This window comes from Galleria mellonella, unplaced genomic scaffold (assembly GCF_026898425.1).
Source record: "Galleria mellonella isolate WM207_F2 unplaced genomic scaffold, CSIRO_AGI_GalMel_v1 utg33, whole genome shotgun sequence".
NCBI classification, from domain to species: domain Eukaryota; kingdom Metazoa; phylum Arthropoda; class Insecta; order Lepidoptera; family Pyralidae; genus Galleria; species Galleria mellonella.
The window spans coordinates 13,833,477-13,848,870 of NW_026442079.1; the positions used below are offsets into that span (position 1 = coordinate 13,833,477).

At 35.7% G+C, this 15,394-nt stretch overlaps 2 protein-coding genes across 3 annotated transcripts in view; both read left to right on the plus strand.

Annotated features, from left to right (window-relative positions):
* Positions 1–2,795, plus strand: part of LOC113516347 (intermembrane lipid transfer protein VPS13B) — a 124,474-nt gene extending 121,679 nt beyond the window's left edge. The window contains exon 87 of one of the 2 annotated variants that reach the window (XM_052896604.1): positions 2,662–2,795. The gene's annotated coding sequence lies outside the window, so the exon portion shown is untranslated. The remainder of the gene's footprint in view (positions 1–2,661) is intronic. The other variant, XM_052896608.1, reaches the window with a different exon arrangement.
* Positions 2,796–2,797: 2 nt separating this feature from the next.
* LOC113518757 (proton-coupled amino acid transporter-like protein CG1139) overlaps positions 2,798–15,394 on the plus strand; it is a 93,334-nt gene continuing 80,737 nt past the window's right edge. Inside the window, exon 1 of the mRNA XM_052896614.1 lies at positions 2,798–2,989. Coding sequence (XP_052752574.1) covers positions 2,921–2,989 — 69 coding nt within the window. The 5' untranslated portion in view covers positions 2,798–2,920. The remainder of the gene's footprint in view (positions 2,990–15,394) is intronic.

Below are 15,394 nucleotides of genomic sequence, written 5' to 3' on the forward strand. Positions count from 1 at the left end.
AGCAGTTGTGTTTGCATGGCTGTATTTCGATTTGAAGGGTGAGATATGGCGTGAATTTACTGGGTACAAAGGAATAACACCTGAGTCCTCAGGAATGGCAACGCATGGAAGGTATCATGGGCGAAACAGTACACTCTGTTATATCCATGGTACTGCTCGTGTCTATAGGCGACGGTTATCACTTTCCATCAGGTGGGCCGTCAGCTTGTTTTCCATTCTAAGTTGTATAAAAAAAACTTTTCCTAATAAATTGTTATTGAGAGCTATTTGTTATATTTCCATAATTAATATTCGTTCGAGTTTAAGGTGAAAATGGAAACATTACTCGAATGTAAACAGAGTAAATCTAGATTCATAATATCAATAAATCTTGATTAATCCTTCTAATATATTAAATAATTTGAAAGTGTGTTTGTTTGGGGGAAAGGGATCGATGGTAATGATGCCTAACTGACCCATTTTTTTTTAATGGGTGATAATGGAATGGTAACCCCGTCCGCGCTATTGGTATACACTGGCGGGGCACCAGTGAGAGATGATAGGTGAGGATGAAGCAGGTCAGTTAGCCCATCGTGACGAATTCAACAAGGATTAATCACGATGGTTTCCAGGGGGAACCACGTGGAGGTCGACCTGATTAGGTGTATTGCTAGCAATAGATTCATTAGACCCCTTTACTAACAATCCCTTTCCCCCCTACTGACCCATTGCCGGGGGAAACTGATTGTTAGCAATGGAGTTTGACTGCCCCATTGGTAGCAATATGCCCTATTAGGTCGACCTCCACGTGGTTCCTCCTGGAAAGCATCATGAACAATTCTTGTTGAATTCGTCACGATGGGCTAACTGACCTGCTTCATTCTCACCTATCATCCTTCATTGGTGCCCCGTCAGCGTATCCCGATAGCGCAGGCGGGGTTACTATGCCATTATGATCCATTAAAAAAAAAACTGACCCATTGCCAGCAATACACCCTGTCAGGTCGACCTCCACGTGGTTCCCCCTGGAAACTATCGTGGTTAATTCTAGTGGCATTTGTTACGATGGGCTAACTGACCTGACTTTATTATAATGTAGCCTGCCTAGGAACTGGTAGATTCACATATATACTTTTATTGCAGCTGCATGTATACGTATTAGTGAAATAAAAAAAATGGTGTCCACCCAGACCAATACAAACAATTACACTAATGAGTATAGTGGTTTGTATTGCGCGGGAATTGAACCCGCGACCGTAGGAAAATGTGCCGGTCTGTTCAACCACCACACCATCGGTGTCGACCCTATTGACTGATAAAGAACTACAATCCTTATGGTTGGGGGCAAGGGATTGTTAGTATTGGAGACTAAGGACCCTGTTGCTAGCGATATGGTATGATACTGGATTCAAAACTATCACTTAATGGACCTATTGATAATATAGTTAAGAAAGCCAATAAAATGCTCGGATTTCTTAAACGAACTTGTAAAGGATTTAAAGGTGTTAGGCCATTAAAAATACTTTATAACGCATACGTACGCAGTACACTTGAATATGCTTCTCTGATATAGAATCCCCAATATCAATGTATGTAATGATCGTATTGAGAGAGTGCAAAGAAGTTTCACACGTTACTTGGCTTACAAAGATAAATTATGTCCAATAACTGCATCTTATGCTGATCGTCTGGAATTCTCCGAGATGAAGTCACTGAGTCAGCGTAGAAAGGTTATAGATCTTATAATGTTATTCAAGATTTTAAATGGCCTTATTTTGATACCTGACGTTGTTAAGGATATACGCTTGATAGTACCACGTAATTTCAATATTAGAACTGCTAAAATAGTTAACACATTTTCAACATAGGCTTCTCGTACTAACTTAGGATCCAATTCTCCTCTCAACAGAATTTTATCATCGTATAATAAAGCCGTAAACGTTGACCATGATATCGACATCTTTGGTAATTCTTTACTGTAGTTTACTAGGCTTATTAATAATATGGATTGGTAGTTAGGTCTTTTCTAATTGTATAATTGTTACTTAGTATACATTGACGCTTTTCTGTGAGAGCTGTATACACCTTTAATTGATGTGTTCATATGGCCTTATGCTTGGTAGGGAGGAGTGAGATGTTTTTGTTCAAGTAAACATTTAGATTTAAGCATTTTTGAGTAGTAATTTTTCACTTTTTACTTATTTTTAACATTGTACATTGTCTGCTTAATTATTGTGAGCATATTGTTGGTGTGTCTTTTATAAATAAATAAACATTGTGCTAAATTCCAAATGTATTAATCACGATGGGCTAACTGAATTGTTTTTTTCATTCTCACCTATCATCCCTAACTGGTTCCCCATCAGTGTATACTGCTAGCGCAGGCGGGGTACCATTCCATTATCTTTTTTTTTAATGAGTGATAATGGAATGGTAACCCCACCCGCGCTATCAGTATACACCGGCGGGGCATCAATGAAGGATGATAGATGAGGATGAAGCAGATCAGTTAGCCCATCGTGACAAATTCAACAAGAATTGTTCACGATGATTTCCAGGGGAAACCACCTGGAGGTTGACCTAATAGGGTATATTGCTAGCAATGGTGCTGCCAAACTCCATTGCTAACAATCCCTTCCCCCCATTCCATTAGCATCCATTAAAGAACCTTTACGGTTGCAGCGCAGTCGGTACCTCTGGTTGTCGTCGTCATTGGCTGCATCCACGGCTGCAGGCGGAAGGCTTGGAGCGGATTCGCGAGACCGGCTGACGTCACACGCGGCGCGGCAGCAGCGTTATATTGGTGCGCGTGCGCCGCGCGCTCTCATTCGTTACACGGCGTGCACGACGCGCACCTCACGCCGCCCGGCTGTACCGTAACACGTGCGACTCTCGTACTTTATTAGAATTTCGTTTGTTGTGTGAACTTGTAACAGTGACGATGCCAAAGAATATATTGGCTGAGATGGGCTCCCAGGTGGGGCTGACGCCCGCTCGCCAGAATAAAAAGGTAAGGCATACAGTTTTTCATAAGTATCCATAAGGTTTTTAGAAGCGTTCATTTCAATTGTTTCATTATATCTTTACTGTTTAAAATGTGTAATATTATTTTTAAGGCTGGCGTTTTTAAAGCGAATATTTTAACAAAAGTTTATGGAGGCAAAACTCCTTCAAACTTTTCTAACAATTTTGTAATAAAACAATAGCAATCCCATTAAAATTGGGCTAGTTTAATTTGACTCAATGAATGTCTAACAGATGTTATTATCAAGGAAACCTAAATAAGATTTATGTATAAAAGAGTTGTGTTGAAATAGTTCTTTTAAATTATCGTTTCTGTTTTATTTAGATATAAAACAATCGTGTTTCGTCTACGGACAAGTGCAATGTAAACTTCGAACGTCCGCTCGTCTCGATTCTCGATACAGTTTCGCTCGCCAATGCCAAACGTAAGACGCGTAACTAGGAAACGTACACTATTTCCCGCTTGCGTTCAGGCACTATGGGTATTTCGAGATATTCATCAAAATAAACCGCTTGCCGAATGGTATGGCTAGACTCAGGCGTCTCAGGGTCGGACGGAAATAACGTCTACACGCATCTCAGTGTGCCGTGTCAATAATTGCCCACGGCGCCGAATCTGGCGGCACGAGTGATGTGCATCTATCAAATTCTGTAAATGTGCCACTGCTTGGTACAGCTTCACGCGGCCCGATGGCGACGCTGTAGCGGTAGTACTAATTCCTCGCCATGACCCGCCGACGCTTGGAGTAACGCCAAAACAAATGTTTCACTACAATTTTTTTTGTAATCGATATTCTATAAATTATTTGTGTTATTGAAATGTTTAGCTGGTATAATAATATTAATAAAATAATCTTGGTTACAGTTAAATGTAAACGAGAAATTCAAATATAAATTATTGTTTCACTCAAATACAAACTTTTTTTTTAAAAAGGTCTACATAAAAGCTCTTTTAAAAACCTTTTTTTTGTGTTACCACTGTGGATTCCAGAAGTTATTTTACGAGAAGAAACTTAACAGTTATCTTTTCAGATTTCTGTTAAAGTTATGTGTATTTAGTTAAATGTAATATTAACCCGCTAATATTTCACTACTTGTCATATACCTCTCCCCCAATATATTAGCTACTAGCGATCCAACCCGTCTTCGCATGAATGGACAGAATTTCGAAAATTAACATATATATATATATATATATATATATATATATATATATATATATATATATATATATATATATGTTTAGCTAATATATATAGCTAATATATAATATATAGCTAATATATAAAACGATCCTAATAATAAATTTCATGTCAAGAGCAAATGTTAGATACGTAATTTTTAGCGAAAGAGGTTTGTTTGAATCGAAGCATTTGACGTTCCATTGTTTCTGCCTACCCTAACCCTAATGGGAGACAGGCGTGACAGATATGTATGTATGTATGTATGTAACTTTTAGTACATAAAGACGACTGTACTGTTTCATGTGAAATTTGATATGAAAGTAATGTTTAAAATATCGCTGGATTCTAACATAAGTACGTACGTCGTATAAATACGTGTATAAAACATGCGAAAGATTGAAATTAACGAAAAATTAACGTAATAAAATTTTAAAAGTTTTTTTTTAAATATTTATAATATTGACAAGAATAGAATAATAGTCACTTAATTTATTTACTTATTTACTATTTTTTGCGCCACTTAAAGAATAACAATACAATTATACATGTGTAATATTTTTTTTTAATTGAATTCTTAAATTAATTATTTTTTACCGTGCAAAAATCGCAGATTGTTATACACCTAAATAAATAGATTTTCATACATTATTTCAAAAATTATACTGGTTTAAATAAACATTTATAAGTTGAAAATATTATGTTTATTTGTTAAATTTAATACTCGAGCCCTTATTCGTTTAATTTATTTGATAAGTTAATTTAAGAAATAAGATAAAAATGTGTTATTACTTGTAATAAAATGTGTACATATGTGTAAGGATATAAAATATTAATCAAGGTCGATCACCTCAAATTAAATTCGGCTGAGTTTGCGAATTACGCTACATAGGTACATATGTAAAATTTAATGCGTTTCCTTAAAAAAAACTTTAAGGAAAACGTTGTCGGTACATTTGCAGGATTTTTTTAATGGATCATAATGGAATTGTGGGATTACCATCGCTCACGGTATTTATATGGATTACCTCACATAGATAGAGGTATTGACAGTAGTTGCCACGCTTGGCAGGCGGATTGACAACCGCAGTTAGGCTTTAGTGATGATTTAAGAGGGACGCTGTTGCTCAATCCTCGACTTTAAAATTCCCTTAGCCGCCTCTTACGACACCTGCGGAAAACGAAGGGGTTGCCTATTCTATGATTCCATTACACAGTGGATGGGGGGAAAGGGATTGTTAGTAATGGAGACTGAGAATCCCATTGCTAGCAATATACCCAACTAGGTCGACCTCCTCGCGGTTCTCCCTGCAAACTATCATGGTTAATTCCTGATGAATTATCATAATGGGCTAACTGGCCTGTTTTCATTCTCATCTATCACCCTTCACTGGTGCTCCGCCAGTGTATCCCGTTAGTGCAGGCGGGGTTACCATACCATTTTCATCCATCAAAAAAAAAACTACACGGTAGATATAAGTACAAAATAAATACAATAAGATAGATTACCAGAGGGAGACTTTGTACAAAAGTCGATTGCTTGGGTACCTCTGTCCCATTCGTGTTTTAACCGTGAAGCAGTTGTGTTTGCATGGCTGTGTTTGGGTTTGAAGGGTGGGATATGGCGTCAATTTACTGTGTACAGAGGAATAACACCTGAGTCCTCAGGAATGGCAACGCATGGGGGGTATCATGGGCGAAACAGTATACTCTGTTATGTCCATGGTACTGCTCATGTGTATAGGCGACGGTTACCACTTTCCATCAGGTGGGCCGTCAGCTTGTCTGCCATTCTAAGTTGTATGAAAAAAAAATACAATTACAAAAACGTATTTAAAAAGAATATTTTAATTAATAAACCTTCATCGTCAAGGTCAAAAGGATACCATAAAATTGCGTTCATACTAAGGCGAAATTAACTCGTAACCAAGTTGACTTGTACAACTAAAAAATGACATTGAAGTCAATTAATTGCACCATAGAAAACAAATGGAAATGTTACTTCAAAGGCAAAACCGGTCAAGCGGTTATCATAGTAAATTAAAATAATAAAAATACATATATAAGTCTTCCTTTTTCGATGTTGGTTAATCATAATAATATTAAATCGTTTTAGGTATATACCCACAGTTTACAGTCATTGCGTTGATTTTTTTAATGTATTAATTTTTTTGTACATTATTATATTATACTAGCTGACTCGGTAAACATTGTTTTACCATAAACATTATTTCTAGAACTATACATGAAAATATATCGTACTACAATTATTATATTCGATTGTCATCTTGTAAATCTATTGCGGCATATAAAAATCGGTATTAAACAACAGGGGTTGATCGTAAAAACGTGAAAATTTAAATCTGTATGTATTTTTCAGTGCTAAAGTTTACATAGTACCGATAGTCCTCTCATCTACAGGTGTCATTCCCAACCATTTACACCATTGTTTAAAACAAATAGGTCTACGAAGAAATCTCTACATCTCCCTACAAAAGGCTGCTATATTAAATACTTGCAGAATAGTCAGAAAATTCTTAGATATAGATGAGGATGAAGTAGCCACCCGACATACACAAGCATAACCTTCCATACAAACATACATACTGCACTTAGATACTTGGTCACGTACTCCTAAGTGTAGTATAATTACCAACGCTAAAAGCTGAGAAATAAGCAATTCAATGTAAACAATAATAATTTTTTTTATACAACTTAGAATGGCAAACAAGCTGACGGCCCACCTGATGGAAAGTGGTAACCGTCGCCTATACACATGAGCAGTACCATGGACATAACAGAGTATACTGTTTCGCCCATGATACCCCCCATGCGTTGCCATTCCTGAGGACTCAGATGTTATTCCACCGTACCCAGTAAATTCACGCCAAATCCCACCCTTCAAACCGAAACACAGCCATGCAAACAACTGCTTCACGGTTCAAACACGAATGGAACAGAGGTGCCCAAGCATTCGTCTTTTGTACAAAGTCTCCTTCGGGTATATAAAATAATATAACTATAACTCATCAAACAAATAGACAAACTCAGCGTTGTTTCCTTGGCTATTAAAAAAATAATGAGCTCGGGGAATCCTTAACATACACATGATAATTATGTACATACATACATTCAACCAGTTTCAACTGGTAATTTTTATATTGTAATATTTATGGTTTACGGACAGTGCAAAGGTAAAACCCGCGACTTACCCGAGCAACAAACGGCCATCTCGTCGATCTACAGTGACACACAAGAAGAATAGAACAAAATTATAACATTTTCCTTTTGCCTGCGTTGAATTTTGATTTTGCGACGGATATCTCCTTACGTCATCAGTTAACTTAATATTCATCAATGTTAAACGAAAAAACCCCAGCGTCTGTCAATGATCCGTCGATTTGAGATAACTTGGTAACCTTAGATTATATAGGTACATAGAGTGTCTCCATAGAAATGCTTCGAGAGAAACCGATCAACTTTTTCGTACAATTTAAGAATAGAATAGAATAGAATAGAATAGAATTTTATTGCTAACTGTGTACATACATATAGCAGTAACTATTGCTTTGAATTTGACATCAGTATCAACAGTTATACCCTATCGGGCATGCAACAATTTAAGAACAGGTAATTATATTAACATCGAAACATTCAATACTATTACCATTACTTGATTACAAATAAATATGAAATATTATACAATACAATTAACAAGACAAAGAATAATCATAACCAAATTAAAATAAAATAAACATAATTTCACTTACATGTCAATTATTATTAATTATTAATTTAATTAGTTTTAAGATTGAAGTATTCATTTAAATTATAAAAAACATTTTGATAGATAGATAAATAATTTATTTGCATCACTTACCAAAAGATACAAATGCAAAGTGAAAAAAAGATAAAAAAAGATATATGTCCAAAAATAAAAAAAAAAACAAAAACATAATCAGAATGCATAGAATTAGTAACAATTTTTTTTCTTCCTACGTGTGCCACAGTAATACAAAATGGCTACAACTCAGCTTTTTGCTTTGCCCTAAAAAGACCAATACACTGATATTCTGTTGTGGCCTAAAGTGAGCCGCGAAATACCACTAAAAAAAAAAAAAAGAAATAAATATAGATCAAACGCGTTTTGCGTGATGTGTACAGTTATGAGTGATTCCTTTATAACTTCTATTTTTTTATTTTGTCTTATAATTTCTGCTTTTTTCTTAATGCTTAAACACTCATTTTATTTATTAAATAACACGTCAAGATACATTTTATGCGTAAGCACTGATAAAAAAAAACGAGTCAGCAAATTTGACAATTAGCTGAGAAAAAGTTGACCTGTTTTTAAGGCTCGAGGCTCTATCTATATAACCTAAGTTTGTAACATATAGACAAACAGTTGCCTCGTGCCAGGGTCTGTAATAATAACAAGAAATGTTTGTATTAATTCGTCGACCTTCGTGGTGGCGCGGTTTAAAGGCGCCTTCCATTCCGTGGCTGCGAATTCGATCCCCGCTCTCTATAAACAGTCGGACACGTGGCCGTATATTAATATTGGTCTGTATAGTTTATATGTTTCAGAAATATACATTTATAACGACTATTGCTATAATTTTTGCTATAACTTAGAATGGCAAACAAGCTGACGGCTCACCTGATGGAAAGTGGTAACCGTCGCCTATAGACATGAGCAGTATCATGGACATAACTGAGTATATTGTTTCGCCCATGATATCCCCCCCATGCGTTGCCATTCCTGAAAACTCAGGTGTTATTCCTCTGTACCCAGTAAATTCACTGCCATATCTCACCTTTCAAACTGAAACATAGACATGCAAACACAACTTTGATGATAAAGACATTTAAAAGGAGATCAGGCGTTAAAAAAATGTAATATAGATCATAGGGTAATCGATTGAATGCCTGTGACTAGGTACTGCCATTTTATTCGTTTATTTATTTATTAATTTTTTATCCAGAACATGTACATTTTTTCATGAACATTCTTTCATGAACATTCTTTCATTTATTTCGTCTGTTTACACACGAAAACTATTGATATCCGTTTCCTATTCGCGTTAATCTACACTAATATGTATTATAAAGAGGAAAGATTGGTACTTTTATGTATATGTATGTTTATAATGAATAAACTTTAAAACTACTTTGCCGATTTCAAAAATTCTTTCACCATTACAAAGCTACATTCACCCTGAGTAACATAGGTTATATTTATTGCTGGAAAAGATTAGGGATCCTTATTAAAACTTTAGTAATGTAACTCGAGGTGTAAAAAAATGCTATAAAATATCTTTCGTCGCGAGTGCTGCGGAAACTATTGGTGATAGAACAAAAGTATGTTCTACAATATTGAAGAAAATATCGATAACTACGAAAAACTTCTCAATACTATATGTCCAACTATTAACGTTATGTCACAATGACCACTTTTTAAAATGTTTTAAAAATTACCACCCGTGCTATGCCGGGACAGGCCGCTAGTGTACAATAAAGAGATTTCAAATCGACCCCATGTTATCCTTTATCTTCGCTCTGAATCCATTTTGGTGTTAATTTGTGCAATTGACAGGAACTATCGAAATTAAATATATACAGAGGGAAAAAATAAATTTGGATGCTTAATGAAAAATGTATGTCCGAAGTTTAAAGTAACTTTTGGTATTATTATTATAAGCGTTACTGATATATATTACTAACAAAATATTAGTAACTAGCTGTTGCCCGCGACTTCGTCCGTGTTTCCGTCTTTTTTCATAAAATAAGTAGCCTATGTCCTTCATCACGGTTCAGTGGTTTTGATGTAACAGACACATTTCCCTTCACTGCTCTGCTCCTATTGATCGTAGCGTGATGAAAAGTATACTATAACCTGCCCAGGAGTATGAAGAATAATTGTACCATGTTTCGTTAAAACCCGTCGAGTAGTTTTTGTTTCTATAACGAACATACAGACAGACAGACAAAAATTTTACTGATTGCATTTTTAGCATCAGTATCGATCACTAATCACCCGCTGATAGTTATTTTGGAAATATATTTCATATACAGAATTGACCTCTCTACAGATTTATTATAAGTATAGATTATACCCTGCTAGTAATCGAGCTGTTACATGGAAATTTCTAATTTCGCTTAAGGCAATTTCTGCGAACTTCACGTACTGTATTTATCCTATGATTAAGAGAGGCACGTATCGAATTAATCAGGAAGTTTGATTTTAAACAATTGCTCTATATTTAAGATTATTGCCGCAGGAAATTTAGCATAATACAAATAAACAGTAATAGAGATTTCATAAGGTTCTTATATTACTCTCCTTTGAGATTGTTTTGACGTTCAGCGCAAGGTATGCTTTAAACATTAACAAATCTAAGGCTATAAGTGGAACTGAGCGTTGGAGCCACGTAAGTCGATGAATAATTGCGCATTTAACTATTAAATACATATGAAATGAAATGAATTTTGGAGTATTTTGTTAGAATGTAGGTAATTTTTACCAGAGGGAGACTTTGTACATAAGTCGATTGCTTGGGTACCTCTCTGCCATTCGTGTTTCAACCGTGAAGCAGTTGTGTTTGCATGGCTGTGTTTCGGTTTGAGGGGTGGGATATGGCGTGAATTTACTGGGTACAGAGGAATAACACCTGAGTCCTCAGGAAACGCATGGGGGATATCATGGGCGAAACAGTATACTCTATTCTGTCCATGGTACTGCTCATGTCTATAGGTGACGGTTACCACTTTCCATCAGGTGGACCGTCAGCTTGTTTGCCATTCTAAGTTGTATATAAAAAAAAAAAAAATTTAGATGAAAGAGAAATGATTTAAATTTCCCATATACATTCTGCCTCTATGTCGGCGTGCAAATGTTTGAAAATATATATAAATCTGGACGAGTGGCGGTCTTCCATCGTGCGTTTTCAAGGAACTTTCTTCAACGCACAACCATTCTTTGGAATCAACTTCCAGCAGCAGTATTTCCGAACCGATACGACAACATAACCTTCAAGAAAAGAGTACATTCCTTTTTAAAAGGCCGGCAGCAATGCCGTTGTTGTGGGTGATCATGGGCGGCGGTAGTCACTTACCATCAGGTGAGCCGCATTCTCGTTTGCCCCCTGTGTTGTAAAAAAAATTACATATATATTATATTTTACATTTCCTTTCATTAGTCATAAAATTATTTATTATAATTTATTACAGTAAATAGAAAATAAAAGCCTGTACTATAGTTGTCCAAATTAATAAATTATTTTAACAAACTGTAAAAGCGTATTGATTACTGCATAAGAGCAAAAGCAACAATTGCATCTCTAGTATAAGTTGTCTACTTGACCTTTGTTTATATATATATATATATATATATATATATATATATATATATATATATATATATTATTAATTAAAGCTGCATATTGAAGAAAATAATATGCTTATAATTTAGTATGCGAGGTAAACGAGATTTGAATTTGCGTTGAAATAAAAAACGAATCGACAAGATTAAAAAGTCGCGTATTTCTAAGTCCGCGTAAGTCGAGGTAGCGAACGCGAATTGTACTTAAATTTTGATAGTGAAACCCTCAAGACAGTGTGCATCGACGGGAGTACCATGAAATGAAATTCCGAAATTTCGGACTCAATTTCGTGTTTTTGTGTATAACAAAATCGGACCAATAAATGGAGTTTAATATTTCGTTCGTTATACATCCTATCATAAAAGTCCAAAGGAACAATTTTTAAACATTTTTAATATTTCCAAACGGCATGTATTATGTAATTTTAATATCAAATTTCTGTTTCGTTTGGCTCCGAAATTTCGGAAAACATTTCATAGTAGGCCCTCAGGTTTCACCCTGATCACGGGCGGTCATTGAACCCCGATTCGACAATCGCGCATTCTCAAGGCGACCAAGTTGTCAGGTGCATTCGGACCGTTCACAGGCATATTGGTGTGGGAAATGACCGCTTACGACCATTACAGTAGGGCAAGACGTTTATTATGTACCTACCCGGCCGCGGTGCCACTCCGCTGGCTTCCTGATGTTTATTTATATACTTACATAGTCACTTGTGACATCGGTACAATGATTATTTTATTATAAAAAAAAGAGATGGATACCTTACAAGTGCGCTAGAACCTGGAAACCTAAGTAATATAAGTATGATTTTAGTCATATAAAGAAAAATTAGTTTTCCGCTAACGATGTATTTTCTTATAGGAGAGGGACCTATGTTCAGTTGCGAAGGAGTTTTTCTCAATTTGAATATCTTTTTATGTATTGGGTTTTTAGCACACATATTGAAAAATTTACTTCCATAGTTATATTAATTATATTAATTTTGTGTCATTGTTCTGTAAAAGTTTTATTTATTTAAATTCAGAACAGTTTTTTTTTTAAGTTTAAATTTTAATGTAATTTTAAATTTTAATTTTTCGACCGACTTAAAAATAGTAAGGGGTACTCAATTCGATTATTGTTTGTTACTTACCTCATTTTTCGAAATCGATTTCTAAATGACGGATTTATAAATCGATTTCTGTTATATAGATTTGAAAAATCTTCCATCGATTCAGTTGTTTAGTTTACAAACCAAAATGTTATCACACATAGAAACTGTACCAAAATCGGTTTAGTACTTTAGTCCCTAAATGAAAATAACAGGATTTACCATCACTGAAGTCCGTGTAATAAATTCTTTATTGCGCACAGTAGAGATGTATACAAGGAGTATTTATACAGAATGTGCATATACAAAAGGCGGCCTTATCGCTTAAAGCAATCTCATACAGACAACCTGGCATAAAAGGAATGGATAAGTACAGAGAGAAAGGTAGATGGCGCAAGTCAGACACAATAAATACATAAAAGGAATCAAACAAAATGCAAAATATTCTAAATATAAAAATAAGATTACAGTACACAAACATACATATATAATATAAATAATAATACATAAACATAAATACATTAATATACTAAATAGATCAAGGTAAATCACACATAGTAAACGTCAAAGCGAATTAGAGAGATAGGTAATGTTTTTTAAGAGACGAAATCTTAAATTGTTTTTATACCAGAGGGAGACTTTGTACAAAAGTCGATTGCTTGGGTACCTCTGTCCTGTTCGTGTTTCTACCGTGAAGCAGCTGTGTTTGCATGGCTGTGTTTCGGTTTGAAGGATAGGATATGGCGTGAATTTACTGGGTACAGAGGAATAACACCTGAGTCCTCAGGCATTCAACGCCAATTGCCATTGCAACGCATGGGAAGTATCATGGGCGAAACAGTATATTTTGTTATGTAGATGGTACTGCTCATGTCTATAAGCGACGGTTACCACTTTCCATCAGATGGGCCGTCAGCTTGTTTGCCGTTCTAAGTTGTATAAAAAAAAAAAAAATATCAGTCAATTTTTTTTTTCACAATAAAATCGTCCGTACTCGTATAATACTAGTATAGTGAAGCGTGAAGCGTACCTAACTATGAGTATCGGGCGCAATCAACGAATTTCCTTGTGTGTGACAGCTCCACACTTCCTCATACCGACCGATCTCGATTGCTCAACCTGTATATCCGTACTGAACGTTAAATCAACCACTGCCATGCAATAATAATAATAACTTGCGAACAAACCTAATATCGTGGTGATGGCTCGGGCACTCTCGAGGGTGTTTCTGGTGGATGTCACCATACCGCATGACGAGAACCTCGTGAAAGCCGAAATCGAGGTTTATTTTTAGGTATATATCCATACTTTACAATTACATTATAAATTATATAAACTATTATTATTATTTTTTAAAAATACACATTAATTATAAAATACAAATTTAAATTATTTCATTATAAAATCTTTCGTCGTCAGATTTGCTGTGAGGAATACAGTCTTTACAATATGATTACTTGTTGTCATTAATCTTTGATGAAATTTTGCCTTATAATTACGTAAAATAGCAAAAAAATCATTAGCCCTGTTCTCTGCAAACATGCCAGCCATAAAACTGCTAATGGGCTGGGAAACATTGCATCAGTGCTAAAGCGCTAATACGCGAACCACCCGTCACTCGCCCCATATACATAATGAATCACAATTAACACAAACGTACGAGTGTGTATGTACAATGAGACTAACTTGTAGATACGGGCTAGAAGGGGGGGAAAGGGATTGTTAGTAATGAGGTCTAATGAACCCATTGCTAGCAATACACCCTATCAGGTCGATCTCCACGCGGTTCCCCCTGGAAACCATCGTGGTTAACTCTAGTGGAATTCATCACGATGAGCTAACGGACCAGCTTTCATCCTCACCTATCACCCCTCACTGGTGCCCCGCCAACGTATACCGATAGCGCGGGTGGGGTTACCATTTCATTATCGCCCATTAAAAAAAGATAGGTACAGGCTAGAAAAATCACCTGTGGATCTACCATGTAAACAAATTTTGAAGTGACGCACCCGAATTCGTTGTTACCGATCATGTGAACGATATTAATTTAGGATTGTGTTCTACAAACATCCCTAAAGCCCAACTGCGGCTGCCGGCCCGCCTGCCAAACATGGCAACTACTAGCAAAACCCCTCTCCAATAAAGAGGGGCCTATGTTCAGTTGCGAAAAATTAACGGCTGATATAGTAAGGTGTTTCACAAAAAAACCGACTTAAATTATGGTAAAACCAGTTATTACGGTTTAAAATCTAAACTTCGAAACACGAAACTACGAAACGTGCTGAAGAAGGGCCGAATTAAAAGTACCCGTAACCGGCGAGCGTGTGTGAAAAGATTGATGAATGTGGAAGAAGCGAAAGAGGTTTGTTTGAATCGAAGTATTTGGCGTTCCATTGTTTCTGCCTACCGTAATGGGAAACAGGCATGATAGATCTGTATGTAGGATCAATCAGAAAGTGTATCCTTTTAGATGTAAATGGATTTTTTCAAATCGGTTTACAAATGACGCAGTTACGAGGTAACAAATATAAAAAAATACAACCATATCGAGAACCTACCCCGCTTTCAAAGTCGGTTGAAAGATTGTGAATTTTTGACAGCATCTCTTTCGTTACTCAAACGTCAATTTATTGTTTCGTTCGACTCTGTAGTTTTTGGAAGTTTCATGGTAGATATACATGCATTATATTTTAATTTAAATAGTAAGATTGCCTCTCTTAATATTTCAGTAGTCT